This window comes from Ochotona princeps, chromosome 5, assembly GCF_030435755.1.
Source record: "Ochotona princeps isolate mOchPri1 chromosome 5, mOchPri1.hap1, whole genome shotgun sequence".
Lineage (NCBI taxonomy): Eukaryota > Metazoa > Chordata > Mammalia > Lagomorpha > Ochotonidae > Ochotona > Ochotona princeps.
In genome coordinates this window covers 4,398,621-4,425,816 of record NC_080836.1, presented here as the reverse complement: position 1 = coordinate 4,425,816, position 27,196 = coordinate 4,398,621, and the positions used below count along the sequence as shown (strand labels likewise).

The 27,196-nt window shown below is 55.9% G+C and overlaps 1 protein-coding gene across 1 annotated transcript in view; it reads right to left on the bottom strand.

The window, feature by feature from the left end:
- The window catches only part of TFCP2L1 (transcription factor CP2 like 1), a 47,209-nt gene that overhangs the window by 12,090 nt on the left and 7,923 nt on the right, over positions 1-27,196 (bottom strand). Inside the window, exons 3-7 of the mRNA XM_058664335.1 lie at positions 7,366-7,442; positions 6,905-7,010; positions 6,331-6,437; positions 3,783-3,935; positions 1,506-1,616 (exon numbers count right to left, since the gene is read on the bottom strand). Coding sequence (XP_058520318.1) covers positions 1,506-1,616; positions 3,783-3,935; positions 6,331-6,437; positions 6,905-7,010; positions 7,366-7,442 — 554 coding nt within the window. The remainder of the gene's footprint in view (positions 1-1,505; positions 1,617-3,782; positions 3,936-6,330; positions 6,438-6,904; positions 7,011-7,365; positions 7,443-27,196) is intronic.

Here is a 27,196-nt window from a genome sequence, read left to right as displayed (position 1 = left end):
ACGCACACACACACAGTGCAGGGCTCATGCCCTGTGGGGGAAGCTCCAGGCACTTTGGCTCGGCTGGGGAGAGGATGGTGCCCCTGGGGCAGGCAGGCCAATGTAGGAGGCCTCCCAGGCAGCGCCAGCACAGGCATGGAGAAGGCACGCGAACAAACTGGGCTGAGTCCCAGGCCATCAAGCACAGCCTTTGCATCTGTCACTCCTTTGCCACACGCGGATGGGGCAGGGCCCTCTCACCAAGGTTATGGCCACAGCCTCCCTCAGGTGAAGTTCCAGGTGAAGCACAACTTAGCTCTTACACTGCCTTATTGCAAACACTCCTCTGCATATGGCTTACTATGCACGCACACGCACACACACACACACACACACGTCACTGCTCTGTCAGCCACCCTTCTCTAACATGCTTTCCTAACACACTGTACCCTGCCACAGCCACTCATATAGGTACAGGGACATTCTGAGAAATTGCAAATGCTCAGAGGACAAACACCAACAGTAGTTGATCCAACTACAAACCAAGTGGGTTAGTGGATGTTCCAAAAAGATCTGAGGCCACAGCAGGATAGCCCAGCAGCTAAGATGCTCATCTCACACTGCAGTGCCTGGATCGGAGGGTGCAGGGCCGCTCCAGACTCCAGCTTCCTGCTCACACACACCCTGGGAGGCGGCAGGCGATGGTGCAGCTCATGGGTCCGCCACCCATGGGGGTGACCTGGCTCCCAGCTTCACCTTGGGCCAGCTGTGGCCACTGCATGTGGGGAGTGAACCAATACATGGGACCCTCTGTCAAATAAAATAAATAAAAACAGCAAAACGCAGAGCCCAGTAACAGAAAAGCCAACTCCGACCCAAGCAGTGAGAGCCTTGGAAGCCTCCCCAGGGCATCATGCTGGCGAGAGCAGGCCAGCACGGTGTCAGGGCAAAGAGGAAATGACTCCAACAGCTACTGGATCAAGACAGAGGCTGGTGGCTGCATTCCATGTCCACCCCGGGCACTCTCCCCCATGTACGTCTTCCCAGCCGCACGGTGTGAGGCGGAAGAGCCTGTGAGCCAGGCCCCACCTCCAAGAAGCTATCCAAGAGGAACGCTGCACAGCCGGGCGACGAACCAGAAGGCTTCCATGCAGGAGTGTGGGCCTCCAGACCAGCTACCAGATGACAAGAGTGGGGTTCAGAGCCGTGTCACAGACACACAGGTATGAGCAAACACACACACACAGAGATAGACACACAGACACACAGACACACACACAGTGCATCAGGGCAGCTACTCCAGGGCAGCTCCAGGCAGACATCGAAACCTGTTCCACTCTGAGTCCCGTGAGTGAGCAAACAAAAACAACCACACTTGGGGAGGCAGCAGAGGGCTCCGAGTGACCCAAGACGGCTCCCCCACAGCAGGCTGATCAGATGGATCATGACCGGACTGAGTGCAACTCCCCAGGGCTGGAGCCATGGCTGGCTCCTGTGCAGAGGCCCCGGGGCTCTGCGCGGTGTACCTCTGTGAGGATGGTCGTCTCATAGGACGGCTGGTACTTCTCCTTCTCCTGGGCAGTCCGCTTCTCCATCTTCTCCCGGTCAGTTTTCTGCTTGCGGTCAGCTCCCTTCGGCTGCAAGCACATGGGGCCGGTCAGCGCACAGCAGGCAGGGGCAGCTGGTGGCACATGGGGCCGGTCAGCACACAGCAGGCAGGGGCAGCTGGTGGCACATGGGGCCGGTCAGGGCACAGCAGGCAGGGGCAGCTGGTGGCACACGGGGCGGGTCAGCGCACAGCAGGTAGGGGCAGCTGGTGGCACATAAGCCCACCTTACACAGGGCCCAGAACAGACGGACAGGGGGAGCTCAGTATGGGATCAGCCTCCTGCCTGCCACCCTTCCCTGCCCACGGGTGGTCAGTCTGCTCTCGGCGGCCTCTGTGCTGCCTCCAAGGAGTCGCTGGGAAGAGACTGTGGCCCCGCGAGGGAAAGGAGCCCCTCCTTGCCTGGAGTCAGCAAGCACCACAGGGATGACTGACGGGAGGTGGAAGAAGCAGGGGCTGCTGGGAGTCCTGGCCGCACGCTGCAGCCTTGCTGGCCTAGCTGTTGGACCCCCGGCAGCCAGGGCTCCCAGGAACTGGGATGTGGACGACGGGCACAGCACAGGGCTCTGCCCAGCCTGGCTGGTGGCACTGTGGGGACCCAGTTTGGACTGGGACACTCCTGCATGAGACTGAGAGGCCATGGGGATAGTACAGTGTCTCACACCAAGGCACAGCCTGTGAGGAAGTGAACTGCTGCCCCCAGGGTGCTCCCTGGCTTGTGGAACCACAGGTGGGGTCACCTGGCAGACGGGGGTGACCACAGGCTGCGCCAGGACCACGGGCTGTGTTGTCAGACACCCAGAGGGAACAGCTACCCAGAAATACTGTGGCCGTGGCCAAGCGCTCTGCAGAAGGGCTGGCCCCGAGGAGGGCCCACCCCGACAACCACTGTGGCTATGCGGCCTTATGTGGCACACAGTTGCTCAAGCTTGAAGGCCAAATAACTTTAGAATGCAGGTCAGTAAACTGTCGCGGAATACAGGAAGAGGCCTCGGGACCGTTCTGGCAGGCCCCATGGAATCGCAGGGCTCTTGGCAGAGAAGGCCAGGGTGATGTCTACTTTCACAGGCTGTGAGGCACCCCGAGCCAAGGAATGGAGGGGCCCGCAGGAGCCGGAAGAGGCATGGAAACAGCTTCTTGCCTTGAGCTCTGGGAAGGAATGTGGACCTGTTCAGAACGTAAGTACAGTGACAGGAAATGAGCGCACGGGTCTTTACGCTCCAGATGGCCAATCTGCCTAGCAGCAAAAGACACAAACACGGTGGAAGGGCCAACTTCCCTGGGAGGCTTCAGAATTCCTAAGCAGGCTTCCGAAGGATCCAACAGGCACTGGCTTCTCTCTCCTGCTGGGCCAGCGTCACTGCCTAGCCACGGGGCCCAGCACTCAGAGCCTCGTCAGGGCTGCACTGTCTCTCACTCCAGGCCTCAGGCAGCCCAATCCTATCCCCACGGCTTGAACGGGAACCTCAGAGGCACCATCCACCAGGCAGATCCCTCTGTGCACCTATACCTGCTGTGAATGGTGAATGACTCAGATCCCTTCCAAGGGCCTCCTGGGCACCAGGCCTGCAGAAGTGGCACTGCCCTGTCTAGCAGGACACCAGGCCCACCTGCCACTCAGTCAGCAGCCTCATGGCTCTACCAGCGAACATCCGTTCCCCACCCAGCTGAGCTCAGGAAGATCATTGCTGCCCCAGCGTTGCTGCTGGTGAGCCCCTGTCCAGAGTGACTCCAGCCCCAACAGGTTCCAAATCCTCCTGAATGTGAAAGAAGGGGCATGCCAGGACGGCTACAGGGGCAGGTCATCTGGGCAGTCCCTGCCTGGAGGTGGCCCTGCAAGCGAGTGGGACCACTGGTCATCACGTTCAGGAAGTAACTGGGGCGGATGACTGCAGGGACAAGGTGAGACAGACAGCAGGTGCACCCCAACATGTTCCTTCCTGCAAGAGGAGGTCAGTACGGAGGGAAAACAGGCCTTGGGGTTTAAGCAGGAGAGGCGTGAGGCCCCCAGGGACGTGGCAGCAGACCTAGCAGCAGGCATCTGGAAGCAATTCCAAATGCTTAGGAGAAACAAAAATCCCAAGTTGGCCAATCCGACCATCCTCACAGCCCTACACTCACTTCCGGGGTCTCGACACTCCTGCTAAAAACTGAGCCGCTTTCACAGTAAGACGCGGCTAGGACCCCCACTTCCTACCTTGAACACCTTGATCTGGCAGCTGGCCGAGTGCAGGTGCTCCGTGTACTCCCCATTCTCGCTCTGCTTGAACGTGTCGACCTGCACGCGGAACGGCACGCCCTTCTCACCCCCGTGCTTCCGCGGGGTGAATTCTGTGCTGATGCAGTGCACCTGGGAGGTGGGGGGAGAGCAGGCAGCAAGATGAGGGGTGCAGGGCGGGGTTCCCCGGGACTGCACTCCATACGTCAGTCTCCTAGCCTGCCCCAGCCCCTTAGCTCTGCCAAGACCCCATGCAACTCCAGTGGCCTGACAGCTCCTGGTCCCCACGCAGGCAAGACACACCTCCCATCCCCATGCCTGTGCTTGGAGGCCTGCCCACCTGGCTCAGGACACTGTCCCCACAGACACCCACCCTACCCCAGGCACGTCCTACAGACTTCAGAGCAGCCCAAGTCCCCTCTAGCATGCTGGCTTGAGCACAGCCAGAGGCTACAGGCATTGCCATATGTCCAGCAAATCTGAGTTGACCATCCCTTCTCTAAAATGTTGGCGATCAGAAGTATTGCACATTTTGGACTTGAGCGAATATTGACACAGATTTGCCATTAAGTATTTCTAAAATCCAAAAATCCTAAAGCCAAAAATGCTGTGAAGTGCAGTATTGCTGAGTTTCCGCTTGCTCAACATTTCAGGTTTTGAAGCATTTCAGGTGTGAGCTTTTGGGGTGCAAGACACAGAAGCTCTCCACTACACAAGAAGGCGTCCAAAGCTAAGAGTGGCTGGGCCGTGGCACGGCGGGTACAGCCACTGGCTAGCATGGAAGCCTTGTAGGCATAGGTTCAGGACTAACCAGGCTGCTCCACTCCCCGGGATGGCCCAGGCAGCGGGGCCCCCGTACCCGGGTACATGGGACCCCTGGATGAAGCTCCTGTCTCCTGTATCCTGCCTGGCCCAGCCCTGGATGCTGCAGCCACTTGAGAAGTGAACCAGTGGGTGGAAGAGCTCTCTCTTTCTCTCAGTCTCCTCTGTCTCTCTCTCTGCTTTTACCTTTCTCTACATGACTTTTAAATAGATACTTTTTAGAAAAGAAAGCTAATAGAGAAATGTACACTGTACCTTAATTCCTAGTTTCTCATAAACTTTTTAAGATTTATTTGTTTAATTAATTAGTTAATTGGAAAGGCAATTTACAGAGAATAGGAGATACAGAAAGATTGCAGGGCCCGATCTGCAACGGCCGGAGCTGAGCCAATCTGAAGCCAGGAGCCAGGAGCTTCCTCTGGGTCTCTCATGCAGGGTCCCAAGGCTTTGGGCTGTTCTCGACTGCTTTCCCAGGTCACAGGCAGGGAGCTGGACAGGTAGTAGAGTAGCCGGGACATGAATTTGTGCCCATATGGGATCTCGGCACTTGCAAGGTAAGGATTTAGCCACTAGGCCATTGTGTCAGGCCCCCCTCAAAATCTTAAGACTTCTGTGTATTTATTGTTATAACAGTATAATACTATTATAATACAATTTGTTACAATCACATTGTAAATTTCTGAATTAATGCTAACAAAAAATAATTTTCACTGACTGGATGCTGTGTTACAGCTTTCCACCAACAATCTGATGATGTAAGGGAAGGCTCAGACAGCCTGAAGGAAACCTGCCTCAGGACTCACAGCAAGCTCAGGCCCAGGCCCAGGCTCAGGTCCAGGCTCGGGCTTAGGTCCAGGCCAAGGCTCAGGTCCAGGCTCAGGCTCAGACTCGGGCTCAGGTCCAGGCCCAGGCTCGGGCTCGGGCTCAGGCTCAGGCTCAGGCTCGGGCTCAGGTCCAGGCTCAAGCTCGGGCTCAGGCCAAGGCTCAGGCTCAGGTCCAGGCTCAGGCTCAGGTCCAGGCTCAGGCTCGGGCTCAGGCTCAGGCTCAGGCCCAGGCTCAGGCTCAGGTCCAGGCTCAGGCCCAGGCTCAGGCCCAGGCTCAGGTCCAGGCTCAGGCTCAGGTCCAGGCTCAGGCTCGGGCTCGGGCTCGGGCTCAGGCCCAGGCTCAGGTCCAGGCTCAGGCTCAGGCTCGGGCTCGGGCTCAGGCCCAGGCTCAGGTCCAGGCTCAGGCTCAGGCTCGGGCTCGGGCTCAGGCCCAGGCTCAGGTCCAGGCTCAGGCTCAGGCTCGGGCTCAGGCCCAGGCTCAGGTCCAGGCTGAGGCCCAGGCTCAGGCTCAGGCCCAGGCCCAGGCCCAGGCCCAGGCCCAGGCCCAGGCCCAGGCTCAGGCTCAGGTTCAGGCTCAGGTTCAGGCTCAGGACAAGGCCCCGCCCTCAACCACTGCCATCTGGCAGAGCTGCGAAACAGTGTTTGCTGGGTAACAGCTTGTTTCATAATAGAAATTATACTGGAAAACACTTTTGCCTTTAAATTACTTATCGATGCTGGGAAATGCTGATTTGAGGAAGAAACCTCATTGATTCTGTGTTTCTCCAAGTCCTTTCCTCAAAGCTCCCAAACCAGGAGCCCTGGGATCCAGAGTGAGCTCAGTCCTGCTTTAGGACAGGGGCGCAGCCAGCTGGGCCCTTGAGAAAGCACCTCCCACTTACCTGAATGAACGCGGAAGCCCTCTTGGCAGGGTCCCACAGAAACTCAACTGCGTTCAGCTGTGTTGGGCTGGCCCTGGGGTCCAAGATGCCAACAGACAGTGGGATATCTGTGCACACACACAAGAGGGCAAGTCAGCATCTCTCCGAGCCCACGCTCCCGCACCGCAGCCCATCATGCGGAAAGCTCGGTGCCTCAGCACTTCACAGCTCCTGGGGAGCCATGTGAACTCATGCTGCTCCTTGTCCCGCTTGCTCTCGCTGCAACAGCACTGAGTGGCAGCAAGAGGCCCCCGGGGGCTGTGGGTGCGCACACACCCCACCTTCACCCCAGCCTCCAAAGCCCTGAGGGCAGTCCGAGGACCCCCAGAGGCAGTCCAAGCTCTCTGTCTGCCCTTCCTCACTCAAGGATCTCGGCACTATTAGCCCCCTACTACAAATCTCCCTGAAAAGAAGCCCACCACCAACAGGACTCTCACACCCACTGGGAAAGGTGGTGCGCACCCTCAGGGCCAGGACAGGAGGGGCTGTGCTGTCACCACCTCCCACGGCCCAAGGGCACTACAAGGGCACTCACCAATGTCCAGGATGCGGTCCCCGGGCCGGCTCCAGCGCCAGCCCTCCAGCTGCTGGTGCTCCGTGTACTGCAACCGGCGGTCATGGAAAACCACGCGGATGATGCTCTGGGAAGGAGGGGGACAGCTGGGTGTGGGACCCAGGGTGGCCAGGAGGGACCCAGCCCTCTTTGCAGATCCCACTGCTTCCCCCAAGCACCCAAGCACACCCTTCCCAACCCATAAGGCCCCTTCCCCAGAGCCCAGAAGACTCCCACCCAGCGCAGGGCTGCCAAGCGCTTCACATACACTTGTGATGGACATGGAAACCCCTCGTGCACAACACAGGCGCGAGTGGGTGGGTGCACAGCCTGGTCCCCACTACCCCAGCAGAAGGGGTGATAGCCCTCAGAGCCCTGCCCCCTAGCCTGTGCCCCTCCCGGGGTGCCCACACCCCTAGCACACACACAACCCCAGGCCTCACTTTGACGTATTTTGTGTTCAGATCTTGAAAATCTCCCAGCTTGCGGTTCTCCAGCAGCCGGATTTCATAAGACTGACCTGGACAGAGAGGTTAAGATACACTTTCCAGCTGACTGTCCCAACTCAAAGCTCAGTGGCCTCCTCCAAGCCCTCCGCGCCTGCTCAGGCCCCAAGCAGAGAAGAAAGGCGTATGTGGTCTGACCCCCAAGTTGGACTGTCCGGCCACACCTGAGTTGTACACCGGGTGAACCTCACTGGGCCGGAATGCCAAGCGAGGCCCCACCAGGACACACACAGCTTCCTGTGTCTATCGCGGGCCCGCCCCTCACACCTGCATGGCGTCAGTCACCCACCAGAGCCTGCCTGAGAGCAGGTGGCAGGGAACACAGGAGCCTGTTAAACATTGTCCCGAATGGCAGAACGAAAGCATTTTCCCCAGTTCAAAGAATGCCACGTATTTGAAAGGGTGTGGGGATGTTGTTCAGTGGCATACAACTGGTACTAGCCAGTTAAGAATATAAATGGGGAAAAAAATCGAGCATAATAAAAAAGCCTCTCAAAGTATCTATGAATGATCTGAGGCAAACTATAACATGTAGCTTGAACAAACAGAACACACCATGTCACAGGACAGAGAGCCTGTGTAAATACAAATGCTGTCAGCATTCCCGACAGTCAATGTTAAGCCACAACACTGGTTTAACACCCTGGCACATACTGTAACTCAGCTAAGGACTTTCACAGCCAGAGAACTGTTTAAAGCCTTCCAACTATTCGTCATTCACAAGAAGTTACAAAGCCCTACAGAGGGAGCTGCTGCTGTGGCTTAGTAGGTTAAACCACAGCCTACAGTGCCAGCATCCCACATGGATACCAGTTCGAGTCTCGGCTGCTCCACTCATGATCCATGACCTTGACAACGCACTTAGGGGTGCAGCAGATGGGCCAGGTGCCTGGGTCCCTGGACCATGTGGGAGACCGGAAGAAGCTCCTGGATCCTCGCTTCAATCTGATCAGCCTCAGCTGTTGTGGCCATTTGGGGAGTGAACCAGCAGACAGAAAAGCTCTCTCTCTCCCTCTCTCTCTTCCTCTGTGTAACTGTGCCTTTCAGATAAATAAAATACAACTTTAAAAAAAAAAATAAACCCTACAGAAAGGTCCTGAATTCCCTTCTGGGATGCCCCAGTGGTGATGTCCGATGAAACTGTCAGACATTGTCAAAACCGGCCAACTGATTCCAGCACGGACTACACTCACGTCTCCCTGTGGGCTGCCTAGTAGATCAGAGACAAATGTTCCCATGCTTGGTGTATGTGATGTCTCACACGGAGACATCAGCTGTTGTTTTTCAATGCACAACAAGCCTGAAAACAACATTGTATAGACTCAGAGTCACAGGCCAGCACTGAAATGCACCTGTCAGGGGGCCTGGGCTCATGTCTCCACTTCCACTCCAGCTTCCTTCTGAAGCACAGCCGGGGAGGCCCAAGCACGGGAGTCGCTGCCACCGCTGGGAGACAGAGGGAGCGCTGGGCTCTTGGCTTTCTTCTGGCCTCAGCTGCTGCACTCAGGAAATAAACCGCAACATCGATTAATCCCTTGTCTGTATCCTCCTCTCTAGAACCTTCGTTTTTGTTATATTTGGAGCTGCACTGGAAGTGGGCACGAAGCAGTGCCATTTGGGGGACGCTGCTCCCACACAGAGCGGCTCAACCACTGTCACAGCACCAGCCCCTGTTCCGACTTCCAAATAAACAAATGAAAGCATCTTAAAAAAGCAAAACTCTTCATGGGGATGCAGAGAGAACTGGGAGTGTAGGTCGACAAAGACAGTTTTCATTCAGACAGGAAGAATAAGCCCAAGAGCCTGCTGTACAACACGGGGACTAGTTAGCAATGCACTGTAGTCTGCTGTACAACACGGGGACTAGTTAGCAATGTACTGTAGTCTGCTGTACAACACGGGGACTAGTTAGCAATGTACTGTAGTCTGTTGTACAACACGGGGACTAGTTAGCAGCAATGCACTGTAGGGTCTGTTGTACAACACGGGGACTAGTTAGCAATGTACTGTAGGGTCTGTTGTACAACACGGGGATTAGTTAGCAATGTACTGTAGTCTGTTGTACAACACGGGGACTACTTAGCAATGCACTGTAGAGCCTGCTGTACAACACGGAGACTGGTTAGCAGCAACGCACTGTAGGGTCTGTTGTACAACACGGGGACTAGTTAGCAGCAACGCACTGTAGGGTCTGTTGTACAACACGAGAACTAGTTAGCAGCAACGTGCTGAGCTCCTGAGATCACAGCAAAGGAGCAGAGGTTTTCTCACCAGCAAAAGTCACACGCGTGTATGCGTGTACGGTAAGGCATGTGGCAACCAGCTCGGTTTAGGCACTCCACAGCACACATGCATCCCAAAACCTCAGGCTACACACACCGCTTTGGCCAGTTCCTCGTGGCTTTACCTTAGCTTTGATTGGTCAGTTCCTCACATTTTTATCTTAACTTTGGCCACAAATTTTCGTCAGTTTCATCTTAATGTGGAAGACTGATCGGACGTTGCAGCAGGAAGAGTTCTCAGAATGGAAGGAGATGGGGGAGTTCAGCCATACAGAAACTTCACGTTACAAGGGCTCAACACACACAGCGAGCTAGGAATGGCCAACCCACGCCAGCCATGCGGGAGCTTTCACGAAAAACTCCTAGAGCCCCTGAACAGGGGTGAAGGCAGACCCCAAGAGGGCCCACCACCGAACTCCCAGCAGCCTTATCCTTAGCTTTAAAAATATTTATTTATTTTTACTGAAAAGGCAATTCTAATTTATGGAGAAAAGGAGAAACAGGGAGAGAGATCTTCCATGTGCTGCTTCGCTCTCCAAATGGCTATAACAGCTGGAGCTGAGCTGATCTGAAGCCAGGAGCCAGGAGTTTCCTCTGGGTCCCTCACATAGGTGTAGGGTCCCAAGGCCTTGGGCCGTCCTCGACTGCTTTCCCAGGCCAGAGGCAGGGAGCTGGATGGGAAGGGGGGCAGTCAGGACATGAACCAGCTATATGGGATCCCAGTGCTTGCAAGGTGAGGGTTTAGCCGCTGGGCCACCACGCTGGGCCCAGGAGACAGCGTCTGAGCGAGAACACAAACCGGTGGAGACACAGGGGCAGAGAAGGAAGAGGTCGGCCCCTCTGGAAGTAGAGGTCACAGCCGTGCAGCCCCCAAGCCGAATGCTGGAGCCACCAGGAGCCCCAGTGGCATCCCAGGAGAAAGGAGTTCCTGTGGAATTCCTGACCAGCACCAGGAGGGGGCTGGTGCTTCCCAGTGTGAAACCACCGCATTCATAGCAACCTGAAGTGACTATCCCCAAGAATCGTTCAAGGGAGAGCAAATACACAACTAAGTCACTCATACCAGGTGCCTGCTGAGCAACAGTGCACACGTCCCAGAGAAGCGAGGGATCCAGAGATGGCAGTGCACGTGTCCCAGTGTCCCAGTGAGAGCTCCCAGGGACCTGGCAGCATGCTGGGGGGCAGGGCCACACCCAGTGGGCCCCAGCCCGAAACTGCTGGGGCTGAGCCCGTCACTGGGAAGACAAGCAAATGCCAGGCTCTGTCCTAAATGCCAGGCTCTGTCCTGCCCCACTGGCCTGTTCTCAGGAGACCTGCCAAAACCCTTGGGGCCTGCAATGGTGGAACAGACAGCTAATTTCTACCTAAGGTGCCTTCATCCCAAACAGGTGGCAGTTCGAATCTCAGCTGCTTCAGTTCCCACTCAGCTCCCTGCTTATGACCTGGGAAAGCAGTAGAGGAAGGCCCAAAGCCTTGGGACCCCGCACTCACGTGGGGACATGGCTTTGGATCAGCTCAGCTTGGGCTGTTGCAGCCACCTGTGGAGTGAAGCAGCAATCTGAAGCTGTGTGTGTGTGTGTGTGTGTGTGTGTTCTTGTCCTTCTAACTCTGCCTTTCAAATAAAAATAAAATATTTTTAAAGGGGCACTCTCACTGGCCCACCTTTCTGCAAAGGCTTGGCTTTGAGCTGCACCCCTGGAGTCCGGCCTCCTGTGGTACACAGAGCACTGTGGTGCCTCACGCCCCTCCTGACCTATCTTAGGGTGTGTGCTCAAGGAACAAGGGGAGGGTACTGAGTGAGACCCAAGCGCTAGCCCAGCACACGGACCTTAACTGGTGAGCCCTGCACAGCGAAGCTTACAGCCGACGCCACGGCCGCGGGGCCTGACAGCCTCCTGCTCGACAGCACTGTCCTGAGCCTCACGCCTCCCACTGCCGCCACCTTCCTTCCCCTTCCCCGCTCACACGCCTGGGTCCCCAGGCACCTAGGCTGCTCAGCGTGGCACCCCTCGGGAAGCTACTCTGCAGGCACCCAGGCTTTCTGAGCCAACAATTCCAGGCTCAGTCATTACCACCACTGGTACAAGCGGGAGCCCTGAAGAGGGCTCCTGAGGGCACGGTCCTTGGCGCAGCCTCTGCGGCCCCATGTGCATACAGTAGGTGCTTAGCAAAAGCCACGGTGTTGTGTGGTGAGTGGAGGCAAGAAGCGGAGGGAGGTAGTGAGATGGGACCAAGAAAACTACAGCCAGCAGCTTGGTTCCCTGGGTGCTTACAAGAAGAGGCACTCCCTGGAAACTGCCCTGCCCATGGGGAGTCCACAGCCCCCCAGGCCTGCAGCCGTGACCTGCCCAGGAGACACTCAGCAGCTCCCACGCTTGGCCTGCTTCTACTACCTGCCTCACTCGGCCACACCCCACCTGCTGGCTGCTGCACCTGCTTCTGTGCCACTGACAGGGTCTACCTCTGGCAGAATGAGGCCCAACTCACCCTAGGGAAGATTCAATCTGTTCCCTACAAGCCACAGTGGTCTTGGAGGAGGGGTGGAAATGCCACTATAGAACATGACAATCAAAGTTGCTCTGGGGAGAGGGTTTGGTGTAGCATGTTAGGACACTGTTCAGAAAGTAGGGCGCCAGTTCCAGTCCTGGCTGTACCACTTGTGATCCAGCTCCCTGCCAATGTGCCTGGGAAAGCAACGGAGGCTGCTTCGATGCTTGGGTCCCTGTGGAAGACCAGGATCCTGGCTCCTGGCTTCAGATCGGTGCAGCACTGGCTGTTGTGGCCACTTGGGGAGTGAATCAACGGATAGAAGATCGTCCTCTCTGTCTCTCCTCCTCTCTGTTAAACTTGACTTTGCAATAAAAATAAATCTTAAAAAAAAAAAAAAAGAAAGAAAGAAAGAAAAAGAGGATGACCTTAAAAGCAAAGAAGCAGGGTGAACACAGCTGGCGGTCACATGTCAGCCCGTGCCTGCTCCGGCTGGTCCACTCACAGGAGGAAAACCAGTGACACCCCTTCAGAGGAGCAACTTCCACAAAGTTCCAGAGCAGTGAAGCTCTGGCCAACCCAGCCCAGCCCTGTGCCGGCAGACCCCGGCCTCCCATGGCCCTGGCCCACCCTGTGCCCACAGACCCCGGCCTCCCATGGCCTCCTGCGACCCAGCCCAGCCCTGTGCCTGCAGACCCTGGCCTCCCATGGCAACACCTCCCATCCAACTCCCTGCTTGTGGCCTGGGAAAGCAGTCAGGACAGCCCAAAGCCTTGGGACCCTACACCCACGTGGGAGACCCAGAAGAAGTTCCTGGCTCCTGGCTTTGGATCGGCACAGCACTGGCCTTTGCGGCTCACTTGGGGAGTGAATCATCGGACGGAAGATCTTCCTCTCTGTCTCTCCTCCTCTCTGTATAACTGACTTTGCAATAAAAATAAAAAAAAAAAATCTAAAAAAAAAAAAAAAGAATGAGAAGCCATGGTGTGGCCTGAGGCCAGACATGACAAACCAGGCTCCTGTGTCATTTACAGTACTCAGAACACACTGTCAAGTTAAGGTGACTTAAAGCCGTGTTTTGGGCACCACGACAGAACAGTGCCAAGGAATATGTCCACATCAGGTGCCAGAGTGGTGGCACAGCATCTGGCATGAGTGCCCACTCATGTTCCGGCTGCTCCACTTCCAGTCCGGCTCCCAGCAAATGACCGAGAAAGCAGCAGAAGATGGCCCAGTGCTTGAGGCCCTCTACCTGTGTGGGAGACCGGGTACAGCTCCAGGCTCCTGTGTGGGAGACCCGGTACAGCTCCAGGCTCCTGTGTGGGAGACCCGGTACAGCTCCAGGCTCCTGTGTGGGAGACCGGATACAGCTCCAGGCTCCTGTGTGGGAGACCGGATACAGCTCCAGGCTCCTGTGTGGGAGACCAGGTATAGCTCCAGGCTCCTGTGTGGGAGACCGGATACAGCTCCAGGCTCCTGTGTGGGAGACCGGATACAGCTCCAGGCTCCTGTGTGGGAGACCGGATACAGCTCCAGGCTCCTGTGTGGGAGACCGGGTACAGCTCCAGGCTCCTGTGTGGGAGACCGGGTACAGCTCCAGGCTCCTGGCCAGTCCTGGCCCTCCCAGCCAGCCAGGCAGTGAGCCAGTGGATGGAAGACCTATCTCTCTCCACATTGTCATCTCTTCGTAACATTGCCTTTCAAATAAACAAATGCTTCAGTCCCAAAAAAAATTGTAAAAATGCATTTAAAAAAGCAAAAATAAATCCTTACCAACGCTACACACGATAAATCAATACTGAATGAAAGACCTAAAGATAAAAGCAAGACAGTACCACCGCTAAGGCAAACGGGAGACTAGTTTAGGACAGTGAGACAGGCCACCTCCCACCTGGAAAGCAACACACACATTATTTAGGAAGAACGACATTAAAATCAGTGTCTTCTAGGATAAAAGACATCACAGAGTTTAAGAAAAGTTCTAAGTTGAGAAAAAGATATGTACAGCAAACAAAACGACAATGAATCAGTGAATTTAACACACACGAAGAAAAAAATCCCACAAGCCGGACAATCGCAGAGCCACGGCGTTAAACAGAAGAGTACCCAGTGGCACATGCGACGCTGGCCCATGCTGGAGGATACACAGAACAATGCTGCTCATTTTTATGGTTCGATAAGCAGGTTGTAAAATCTGTAAGCATGTGCCTGGGAAAGAGGAATGTTCCTGAAGACGGAGACTAGGGAGATGGAGGGCCAGCGGCAAACCTGGCAAGGCTGGGCACGGGACACCTGCTCGCTGACATCACACACCAAGCTCGCTCTCTCACTCACGCACACAATCACAAACACTCCAAGTGCAGGGTTTCACACCGGCAACCTCATTCACTTCCCACCACACCCTCCACTCCATGACGTTCGTCGACAGCTGCTACCAGGAGCCCACACTGACCCACTTTCCAAACGCCGATGTGTCTACAGTGCAAGCGTACCTTTGGAGGAAAGTGCACATGGGGGGGGGTGCCCCTCGAGGCGTAAACACGCCTTCAGAGGAACAGCATGGAGACAGACTCCAAGCCAGCAGCAACTGCAAAGGTTGGCCCGCTGTAGCCAGGCGCTGGGCTGCGGTGTCTGTGGTCAGGCTCAGGCCAGTGCTGCCCTAGGAGCCCTGGGCCAGCGGCTCCACCACAGGCTCTGCCCAGATCTTGATGCTCAGGGTTGTTGCGGGGGGCCTGTTGCGGGGGGTTGCAGGTGCACCCAGCAGAGAACCCGGCACACAGGAAACGCTCCCACCCTGGCAGCAGACAGGAGCCAGACCAGGTTCACAAGGTCCAGAAAGGCTGCCAGGCAATTTCCCAGCCCTGCCCTCCACTGTAAAGGCTGTTCAAGGCCTTTTCCAGCTGGCAGGGAGGGGGCCGGTCACTCTGTGATGTCAACAAGGCCAAGCCAGCTCCCAGAGCCAAGGTGACCTGGGAGTGGCAGGTGCTGTGGCGGAGCAGCCGCAAGCCCCACCCTGCAGTTCAGCTGAGCTGGCTGACCCCACCCTGCTCTGGCTCCCCAGCTCCAGCCCCAGGGGTCCAGGCCACCCAGGTCTCTCGTGGGGTCGGGGGTGCTCCTTAGGGGGCCCAGGCTCTGCGGGACTGCACACCCACATGTGCAGGTGGGCCCTGCTGCAGCCCATGCCCTCCAGGCTCAACCGCACAGGAGGGGAAAGGCGAGGGGAAGGCTGAGCAATTGCCACCATCCAGCTCTGAGCCTGGGCCTGGCCCCAGGCAGATTCTTAACAAACCTTGGCTTCCTCTTTCCTCTTGCAGCTTAGCAAGCCTGCCCCTGGGGACGCTGCAAGTACCTCAGATCTGCTGCAGCTCCTGGCCCCCATGCTTTGTGTCCGGTCGCTCAAGGGGGCTCAAGGGTCAGAGTGCCCGCTACCCACATAGGCAGCCCTGCCAGGGCTCCCAGCTTCAGCCCGCTGGGAGGCAGTGGGTGCCGGCCTAGTGCTGGGGCCACTGCTCCCAAGTTGGAGGCAGGATGCAGTTCCTGGCTCTTCGGGCCATCTGACGAGTGAACGAGCACCAGTATCTTAATTTTTCAAACAAATAAATCTCTTTTCAAAAAATTCCCTAAAGCAGGCATGGCATGATGGCCCAGTGGCTAAATCTTCGCCTTTCATTTGCCAGGATCCCATACGGGTGCCAGATCGCGTCCTGGCTGCTCCACTTCCCATCCAGCTCCCTACCCTCCAGGGAAAGGAGGCCTGGGAAAGCAATGGACTACAGACCCTGTACCGGCATGGGAGACCTGGAAGAACCTCCTGGCTCCTGGCTTCAGATTGGCTCAGCTCTGGCCATTGCAGCCATTTGGGTAGTGAATCGGTGGATGGAAGATCTTTCTCTCTACCTCCCTCTGTATAAATCTGCCTTTCCAATAAAACTAAATAATAAACCTTTTAAAAATAAGAAGAAACTAAAGTTAAGATCACAAAACATTAGGCTGACTGAGATGTACTACAAACATGCAAAACCATCAACCCCACACACACGCACACACACACACACGCCTCGGGTGTGTGCCATGCCCTGATGTGTGTCAAGCTAATCCACGAGTCTGACAGTGAGGAGAAAGGATCTTTCTCTCTAAATCATGTGGGCCTCCAGCAGCGGCTCTAAAATAATCAACAACCCCCAAAATCTAGTAAAACATTTTGAGTGATGGGCCCGGTGGCGTGGCCTAGTGGCTAAAGTCCTCGCCTTCAACGCCCCAGGATCCCATATGGGCGCCGGTTCTAATCCCGGAAGCTCCACTTCCCATCCAGCTCCCTGCTTGTGGCCTGGAAAAGCAGCCAAGGACGGCCCAATGCATTGGGACACTGCACCCGCGTGGGAGACCTGGAAGAGGTTCCTGGTTCCCGGCTTCGGATCGGCGTGCATCGGCCCGTTGCGGCTCACTTGGGGAGTGAATCATCGGACGGAAGATCTTCCTCTCTGTCTCTCCTCCTCTGTGTATATCTGGCTGTAATAAAATGAATAAATCTTTAAAAAAAAAAAAAAAACATTTTGAGTGAGACAGGTTGAGAACAAGGGTCTCACTCAATCCGCCTCAAGCCCGGAAGCCTCAAGCGAGTGGTGGGTGTTTCTTCTCCCAGCGTCAGGCTGGTTCCCAGGAGTCAGACAGGTCAGTACCAAGTGTCTGAGCTCCAACCTCAAAGTGCATGTGGCTGTGCCCATTTGGGGTTAAGAAACTAGAGGCCCAGAGCAGTCACGCCACAATGACAAAGACCCTGCAGCTTGTCGTAGGATGAGGGGGGACAGGAAGCTGTGGGTCAGGGGAGACACAGGGGGCTGAATGGAAACCCTCCCCAATGCCAGCGTCTGCCCAATTCCTGCCGCAGCCTTTCAAACACCTGTACGGCTGTCCTCTGCTGACTCGCAGTCCACACTCCCTGCTTCCAAACAGGGAGCGAACGGGCCCCCTGCCCACAGCCCCACATCCAGAGGGCAGGCCACAGAGCACAGCCAGGCAGGGACTGCTTCCCCGGTGCCCTCGCTGTGCCCACCCCAGCTGCCTCCCCTCTCTGCCACTCGGCACCACTGCAGCGCAGTGTGGACAAGCCCTAGTGGCTCTGCCCCGAGGGCAGAACCCAGCGCTGGGCCTCCTGCTTGGATCACCGTGTTCCCAAGAACAGCAGGCAATTGCCCAGAGCAGCCAAGATTTACAGGCCGTTTACCTCCCAACAGTTACTGGTTTGGGTAATTAATGCCACATAAAACATAATGGAGGCCATGATTACCCCAGAGAAAGGAGGGCCAGATGCCAACAGTCCTGTGATCACGGCAGACACAGAGCACAACACCGCACCTGCTGCGCCCAGCACGTGTGGCCGGGCCCGTCACCTCTTTCTGCGTGACCTCACAACAGCGTGTGCCGCAGCAGACAGCTCACACGCAAGCCAGCGCAGTGCAGGGGAGGCTTGCCACCCGAGGCAGACCCTGCTCCTGATGCAGCAGCACCTGTGCGACCTTGGGCAGTCACTCAGCAATGTCACGGCCGAGCCAGCGAGCCAGGCAGGCACACTGCAGGTGCCTGCAGCTCGGTGTATGTGTATGTGTGCGAGCACCCATGAACGGACCAATAAAGTAAAGCCTGTCGCACACTCCTCAGGAGTTCACGGGGCTGGAGGCATGAGCTTGCAGGAAATCCTCAAGGCCCTCACTGTCCCACACTCACTGTGTGTGTGCTCCTACAACGCACCGGCGCGCAGCCCCGGGGCCACCCTCCGGAGCAAGCGACAGCCGGTCACAACTGCAGCAGCAGCACGACCAAAAACACCCAGAGGGAGCCCGACGCCTACAGTCTGCAGTGACAGAACACATAGCTAAATGAGGCAAGGCCACGGCAGAGAGAAAGCTCACTCTGTACATTTTTACCGAAACTAAGCCATACACAGAGGAGGGAAGACAGGGAGAAAGATCTTTCGCCCATTGATTCACTCCCCAAGCGGCCACAATGGCCAGAGCAGTGCCAATCTGAAGCCTGGAGCCAGGAGCTCTTCCAGGTCTCCCACGTGGGTGCAGGGTCCCAAGGCTTTGGGCCGTCCTTGACTGCTTTCCCAGGGCACAAGCAGGGAGCTGGATGGGAAGACATGAGCCGGCACCCATACGGGATCCCAGCACATGCAAGGCTAGGCCACCATGCCGGGCTGAGAGCCCACTTTTGACAGTAGTGTGTTAAATACAGTGCAGAAAGAAGACAAACGATAGAAAATAACTCCTGGACAAACACTAAGCAGAACCCGACGCTGCCAAAAGACAGCAACAGGAAACTCAGTACAGCAGCATGGCTTCCAGTGCTCCCCACATTCAAGGAAAAACCAGAGAGCTGGTGCTGCGGCGCAGTGGCTTAAACCACCACTGCAAGGTTGGCAGCTCAGGTGAGGCAGGTTTGGGTCCAGTCGCTCCACTTCCCATCCAGATCCCGAATGCCCTGCGAGCCCAGGGGAGACCCAGATGGAGCTCTCCCTGGGCTGCAGCTGGCCCAGAGGGACAGGGCACATGCAGAGATGCGCTCTCTGCAACTCTCTCTGCAACTCTGTTCAAATAAACACACGACTCCTACAAAGGAGCCCCCCACAAACAAGCAGCATCAAGTCCGAGGTCATGGGAACAGACTCAGGGGAGGGGGGAGCTGCAAGGTGGGTCCCCGGACGGGACGCGGGTCAGCGGCTGCGGGGGAAGCAGGCACAGGCCACGCACAACTGACAGCGGGGCCACAGAATCCATCCTCCTCATGGCCTGGCGTCTCCAACCGTCACAGGGTTGATCAGCCAAAGAAGTTAACATCATGGGAAGCTGAAGAAAAAGGCACTTAGGAACGCTGGGTGCTAGTTCTGACAGCTTTACATTTAAAATGCTTCCGTTCTCCCAAGAAAATCTCCTGGATCTCCGAATCCCACCCCAGAACTGTGGTAAGATGGGATCCGCAGGCTCAGACAGCCGGCCAAGTCCAAGCTAGGGCCTGTAGACACACACACATCTATGTGACCGGCAGGATTTCCGAAAACCCTTGAGTACTGGAGCTCATCTTCCCCTGCCGTGCACTTGGTTACGCCCGGTCTATCAGACTCACCGGTGTGCACACTGAACTTGTATCCAGCTGTCCTGCTGAACTGAATCCAAATGAATGCAGTGGGCACACAGTTCAACTTAACACAATGGTTCTTGCACATCTATAAGCAAAAACCCAGGAAAAAATGAGCAATGGACACAGACTGCCAGTGTTTGGCAAAGGCTGTAGGAAGGGCACAAAAAGGCACAGAATCATACGAGAAGATCCGCGATTTTACTCAGAATCATTACAAGAAATAAAATAGCCATATGGAAGCTGATGTGAGTCGCAGCTGCTCCACTTGCCATCCAGCTCCCTGTTAGTGCACCTGGGAAAGCAGAGGATGGCTTAAGGACTTGAGACCCTGCACCTGCACGGGGACCCAGAGGAAGCTCCAGGCCAGTTTTGGTTACTGGGGTCATTTTGGGAGGGTGATCCAGTGAATGGAAGATCTCTATGTCTCTCCTCTCTATAAATCTACCTTTCAAATAAAAAGAAATAAACTTTAGAATAAACTTAAATGCAAATACAAAATAGGTGACCCACTCTCTGAATACATCGGAAGATAAAACAAGGGCACTCAGAGCCCACCGTGCAGGCTCAGGTGCAGACACGGCCGAGTCCCCCATGCAGGCTCAGGTGCAGACACGGCCAAGCTCCCCGGGCAGGCTCAGGTGCAGACACGGCCGAGCCCACCGTGCAGGCTCAGCTGCAGACACGGCCGAGCCCCCCGTGCAGGCTCAGCTGCAGACACGGCCGAGCCCACTGTGCAGGCTCAGGTGCACACGAGCAAGGTGAACGTGACTCACCGGAAGTCATAAACACAAGTAGCACAAGAATGCAGCCGAGCCCGTGGTGCGTGAACACACGGATAGCATCAGCTGCTCTGGGGAAGGGAGCCGGTGCCTGGGGCAGGGCTGGGACAGAGGCGTGCCATCCACCCTTTCGACCCCTGGAATCTCAGACGCTGGCAAAACAGTCACTCCTGAAAACACAAAGGACACATCTCTACAAGTCACTGGGACAAAGGACAATAATGGGTAGAAAAGCCAACGTGCAAGGCCAGGTCAGTGCTGTGACTCACTGGGCACACGGCAGTAGCCGCCTGTCAGGCTGGGCACGCAGTAAGGTAGACCCATCGCTGGCTGAGGGAAGTAACGGAGAGGCACCCGGGGTGGAGGCCAGGCCACCTGCTCGCTCAGCACTCCCACACTACTGCCCACTACCCAGGGCAGCCCCACTCCCCGGCTCGGCCTCTGGGGAGCAGGAGGAGGACATTCCGAGGCCTCCCCTCCCGCCTCCTTCCCAGGTCTGCCCACAAGAGCATGGCTTGGGGAACCCTCCCTGAGAGCTGCAGAGAGGGAGAAGACGGCATGACCGCGCCCCGGTGCACGCGTGGCCCTCAGGCCAGACCCACAGCTCCTGCCACGAGGGGAAAGCGAGGACCTGTGTCTGGGAAGGCTGCCATCTGAGGCCATGGAGGCCGGGCAGCTGAGCAGAGCCAGGAGAAGGCAGACTGCGGAGGGCAGCGAGGTGACTCTCAGGATCATGGCGACACCCGTGGCCTCGCTCCACCCAGCACATCCATGGCAGCCACCTCTGGAGCCCCGCGCCAATGCCACAAAAAGACAGACAACGCACACACAGGTGCCGGCTCTGCAGACCAGCCCTCCTGGCAGGCCGCAGCTCCTTGGAGACCACTCATGGCCACTTCCGGATGCCTCCGTGTAGGCAGATGCCCTGAGGAGCAAACGGATGTCCCACAGGGGCTGGGAGGTGGGCGACGGGGAATGTGGCCTGCGGAGTGCCAGCATTGTAGGCAACGGCTTTATCCAACACACCACAACGCCAGCCCCAGGACCAACGCCAGCCTTAGGACAAAATTATCCTAACACCGGTTATGGTAATAGTTTATGCATAGCATACATAGTTTAATATAATGTTAAAAAAAATTGAATTGTATGCTTTGACTGAATTATGTATGTGAATTACATTCCAATAGTTTTTTTCTTTAAATGTCTGGAGAGAGGAGATGGTCCAGACTGAAACACAGCTCCAGCTCTGGCAGAGACACCTCTGCGGATCTCAGCTTAGCCACCCGCAGAGTGCCAGGGTGGGCTGGCCATCCAGAAGAGAGCTGCCAATCCTTCATACCCACCTGACCTGGCAGTTGGCTGAGCCCAAGCCTGCGCAGGAGGACGCTCACAGATGCTGCTGCTGGACGGCAGGCAGCAAGGTCTCCCAGATGCTCTCCCTGGCCCCCTCCTGCCCTACGCGTTACCAATGACTCCTGCCCATCTGTCCCTCCTCTGCACCTAGGCTCCAGACACCTCCCACCACCCACAAGAAGTCTGCAGGGATCACAGGGTTGCCAAGCGTGTCCCCACACAGAGCACCAGGGTCTTCCTCTGGCCAGCAGAGCCAGCAGGGCAGGGCCCACAGCTCCCTCCAAGGAGACATCCCCAGGACCTGCTGCTCACTGTCCACTCAAGACCACGGCTCTGCCCTCCCAGGCCTGAGCCAGCAGGAGCCACGGATGGGGATTACCAACGTCCAGGTCACAGCAGGTGCCACGCTCAAGCCAGCCACTCACAGACACCATCAGGAGTGTGCCCCACATGCCCTCTGCCGGGATACCCGCCCATGAAGGGAGGCTGCTCAGGTCCCCAGGGGACATTCCTGTGAGTGACGCAGTGACGAGCGAGCAGACCACAGGAGGGGCCAGCTGGAGGTACCGGCCCCCGACCCAGGCAGCCAGTTCATGCCTGGACAGCCCCACTGTGGGACAAGCATCCCACAGGGACATGTCAGTAACAGAGAGTTCTTAAAAAACCAGGTAGGGCACTGGGCTGAGGCCACCAGGAAGCCCTGACCCTACAGGCCCCAGGGCCACCCTGGGTCTGCCCTATCCTCACCCTGGGCTTTCTCAACCCTGTGCAACAAATCATGGGGCCTACTTAGGTGGAGGCACCCGCAGGTGCCCCCTCAGCCCGAGCAGCGCCTGGCTCATCCTTCAGCCCCACTGCAAAGCATCCTGCACCCCTTCTCAGAAGCCCAGGTACAGAGAGGAAAGGGGTCTCCCCACTCTCACCTCCCTTTGCCCCCCAAACACCCAGGAAAACAGCAGAAGAACGCACCCAAACCCTTCAGCAGGAGGTGCCATGGCAGCCATAATCCTATCTGGACAGACGCCAGAAGAAAGCTCGTTAAACCTGGCACCCTCCCCTGCTCGCCAGGGACCTGCATCGTCCCGGGCCGAGGGCAGGTGTGGTCACATGGGCTGACTGCCTTTGCTCTTTAGGATAGCTTTACTCGTCGATTTGAAGGACAGAGAGATGCAGAAATGGACGGAGGAGAGCAGGAGGTAGCTCCACCTTTGGCTCACTCCCCAGCTGCCTGCAAAGGTGACACACCCAGGGTTGGACCAGGCGGAACTGAGGGACAAGGGACTCCTTCCAGAATTCCACAGGGCAGCAGGTGCCCCACTACCTGAACCACCCAGGAGCATGCGCAGGAAGCTGGGAGTGGAGTGACTGGGGCACAAGATGTAGACTGTCCAGTGGTGACCTGTCATATCGGCCACAGTGCCCACCCCTCGCTGAACTGTGAGCACACAGGACGTCACCCGGCCACACAAGGGCGCCACACGGGGCTTGCTCGGCTGTGCTTAGTGAGGCAGACACCTGCCTGGAGGATCTGCCAACAGAACATGGACACCTGGTACCCCAAGGCTTTCTCAGGACTACGTGTGTGTCACAGGGTCCTTCCACCCAGCTCTTCCTCCTTCAGCGTCATGCTTCCAGTACGTTCTGTGAAACCCAACACTCCAGCTCACCAGGCATTCTGGAATCACAACACCCACTGGAATTTAGACAGTCCAATATTCTTGCACACACTGGTGATCCCATATGGGGGCCGGTTCATGTCTTAGCTGCTCCACTTCCCATCCAGCTGCCTGCTTGTGGCCTGGGACGGCAGCAGACCCTGCGCCCACATGGGAGACCCGGAAGAAGCTCCTGGCTCCTGGCTTCAGATCAGCTCAGCGCCAGCCATGGCAGCCACTTGGGGAGTGAACCAACGGACAGAAGATCTTTCTGTGTATCTCCCTCTCTCCATAAACCTACCCTTCCTACACAGAAGCGGCGTCAACACCCCTGTACCTCTGGCTCCTAAGCCCACCTCCTGCTAGTGCAGACCCCTGGAGGCTGTGGAGGGTGCCAGTGAGTTGCCCCCTCAATCCCACCGCCAAGCGGGAGGTCGAACCCCGCCAGTGTGGGCATTTGGGGAGCAGGCCAGCAGATAAAAGAGATGTCTCTCTACCTGCGTCTCTTTTTCCCAAGCAATAATTTTTAAATTAATTGAATTTTCACTTGACCAACTAGAGACCAAATATCAATTCTGCTATATATAACCAATCTGTACAAATAAATTCATACTCATTTCCATATGTGCTGACTGGTTTTAAAAATTGTAAAGAAACTGAAAACCCACTCAGCCACAGCCAAACCCCAGCTCTCCCACTGATATGCTTACCAAAAAAGTTCAGATTCGCTACAGGGAAATGATAGTCAAGAAAGAGCTCTTTGCTTAGTCTTTTCTTTTTCCTTGTATACTTGTTAAGTAGTTTATAAACATCTTTGCTGATTCAATAGTCCAAAACTTTGGGGCCAGCATGGTGACTGGGGGGCCTCCTCCTGCAGCACCCATATTCTGGTTCAAGGCCTGGCTGCTCCACTTCCGACCCAGCTTCCTGCTAAGACGCCTGGGAAGCAACGGAGGAGCCCCGCAGACACAGGTGCCGCAGCCGCGGCTCAGGCCCCACGGCAAGCACGGCGGCCACCCGGAGGAGGAGCCGGCACACGGAGGATCTCCTGTGGACACTTCTCTAGCTCTGCTTGTCAAAGTGAGGCAGCAAGGGCTAAAAAAGGGGAAACGAAAAACCAAGGTCAATGGGATAGATGAAAAAAATACTTCCAAAGACCCCTGTAAACCAAGAAAAAAAAAAAAAACCTCAACTTAATATGAGTAAATCACATAAAAGGCAGGAAAAAAAAATACTAAACTATAAAAATTTTCCACACCACTGAAGAGACAACAATTAAACCAGGAACAGCCCAAAGTTTCTCCCGCAAATCAGCAAAGATTAAGGAGTGTTGGTGAAGGTGAAGGAGAGACATCCCTCATGCGTCCGCTGTGCTGCAGGCCGGACACTGGCCAGGCTCCGGGGCCACAGCCCAAGGACGGGAAGATGAGGCAGAAAGCAGAGAGGAGCAACTGAGCAATTCAGCGCTTCATCCACCAAAAGCACGCGGTGCCTCTTGACCGTAGGGCGACAAGGGGCATCTATCAGGAACTCGGTGCTGGCCATCCAGCCCGAGGCGGTTTCTCCCACAAACCCTGGCACTACTGCCCAGATGAGGAGGACTGGCAAAACAGTGCAAGGGGGGCCGGGCCGACATTCCTCAAGGACAAACTGCTCAACAGACACACAGCGGCCACGAGGGAACTAGCAAGCGGCCGTGGTTTGTTTCTTTTATTTCTTTACTTTCATTTCATTAGAAAGTCAGAGGAAAACACCCCAAATGTGCACAGGGCCGAGCCAGCCCCCACCGAGGGCCAGGAGCTGCACCCAGGCCTGCACACACATGGCAGAAGCCCCAGTGCAAGGACTACTGCTCCGTGCCGCTCAGCTGCATTAGCAAGCAGAGCCCAGAGACCCTCCAATCGCTGCTTTATTCCCCAAATGCTTGCAACAGCTTAGGCTGCCAGAGCCAAAGCCAGGAGCCCAGGACTCAGCTCTCTCCCCAAGCAGCAGCTCCCACGGGCACCTGATCGGGAACCTGGAATCAGATACATAGTTACAACTCAAGCCCAGGAACTTCCAATTCAGACCTAGGTCGCCCCAGGGTTACGTGACCATAGCACCAAACGCCCTCGGTTTTATAATAAGCACGTACTACTTTTGTACTTAGGAAAAAAATAAGAGAGAGTATTAAAAAACAATAGTAAGGTATCCCAGAGTCATTGGGCTTGTTCAGTTTATAACTCTGGCTAAAAATTAATCTGGAAAGAAAACTTCAGAGATGGAGAAAGATAACAAAGTCACTAATCCTTTGCCTCATTCCTTACATTCAGTGTCACTGACATAATCAAGCAGAAGGAAAAACCAACTGGTACCTGGTGTCTGCCAGGCGCCTTCCACTGGCTACCTTCTAGGGCAAGCCACAGGGCGCACCCCAGGGGAGGAAACCCAGGTTCCCAGATAAAGCCAAGAGGGATCATCACCCTGGGGGCAGAAGCTTCCAGGAAGCCAGGGCCTCCAGGGGTGGGAACACAGGACTTCCCACGGAGCTCTTATCTCCCTGCCAGAGAGAGGCCCACACCGCCACACCGAGCCTCAGAATCTGCCTCCAGCCATTCACCAAGTCTCCCCTAAGCTCCAGCACCCCCAGCATGTCAGGCCACAAGGTGGGGTGGCAAACCCACCTCCATGCCTGTCACTTGGAAAATCGGCATAACCCGTGCTATCCACGACAAGAACATCCAAGTGCTGCTGCACTCCTGAGTCCTAGACAACACAGCGACACACCGCAGCCCGCTTCCTAGGTGCTCCGTCCTCGGGCAGCCCTCAGCAGCCACAGCCTTTCCAGTGGCATTAAACACCCTGATGTGAGAACCGTCTCCCTGCTGCGCTGCTGCTGTGGCATGGCACATGCAGCCTGCAGCTTCCACATCCCATTCAGACACCAGTTCCAGTCCCAGCTGCACCACTTCCCATCCGGTTCCTTGTTAATGCACTTGGGAGAGCAGCCCAGGATGGCCCACGTGCTTGAGCCCCTACACCCACGTGGGACACCGGCAAGAAGCTACTGGTTCCCGGCTTCAGATGGGCCCAGCTCTGGCCTAGACACTAGAGGAGTGAACCAGCAGATAGAAGATTCTGTTCTCTCTGTGTGTGTGTGTGTGTGTGTGTGTGTGTGTGTGTGTGTGTGTATGACTCCGCCTTCGAAATAAATTTTAAAATCCTTTTAAAAAGAAAAAAAGAAAAAGAAATGTCTTGCGGGGTTATATCCACAGTCTGAAGTGTGGTGAGTCACAGTTAGGAAAGGTCTTCCTATCTTACTGGGTCCAATTCTTTCTTTTTTTAAAAAGAAATTGATGGTATTTTTGATGATGTTTACACAGTTGAGAGGGATGCATGCCCACCTGGACCACCAGTCAGGGTGAGAAGGGTCAAGGAACGGGGGGAGTGGACAATTGCTGCCAATTTTTGTTTCTTCCTGTATCTGGAGGATGAGGGGGGAGAAGGGAAGATCCCAGCAGCCTAACGCATCAGCACTTGGTCCAATCTAAGTCCTCAGTTCTAGAACTGCCCTGTTTCATCTGTGACCCGGGAAAATGATGGAAATAGTAAAAACACTCTTGAAAAGTGTGGCCGGTGTTGCGGCCCAGACAGCCCAAAGCTGCCTGTGACAACAGCATCCCATATGGGTGCCGGTTCAAATCCCAGCTGCTCCTCTTTCAGTCCAACTTCCTGCTAATGCACTTGGGAAAGCAGCCAACGATGTCCCAGGTGCTTCCGCCCCTGCCGCATCTGGAGACCAGATGAAATGCCAGGCTCCTGACTACCCTGGCTTAGCCCTAACAGGTGCAATCATTTGAGGAATGAACCAGAAAGTTTAAGGAGCTCCCTGCTGGTGACCGTGAGAGCTGGGACTGAGGGGCAGACCAGGCCAGGCTGAGCCGACCACAACACTTGTTCACCTGCATGTGAACTGGGTTGGGGGAACGTCAGGTTGGGCTAACCGACTGTACCTACTGGTGCATGCATAAGCCAGAGTGGGTACAGGTCAGCTGGGCTTTGTCACAGCATCAGCTGGCAAGTGATGGGGCTGGGG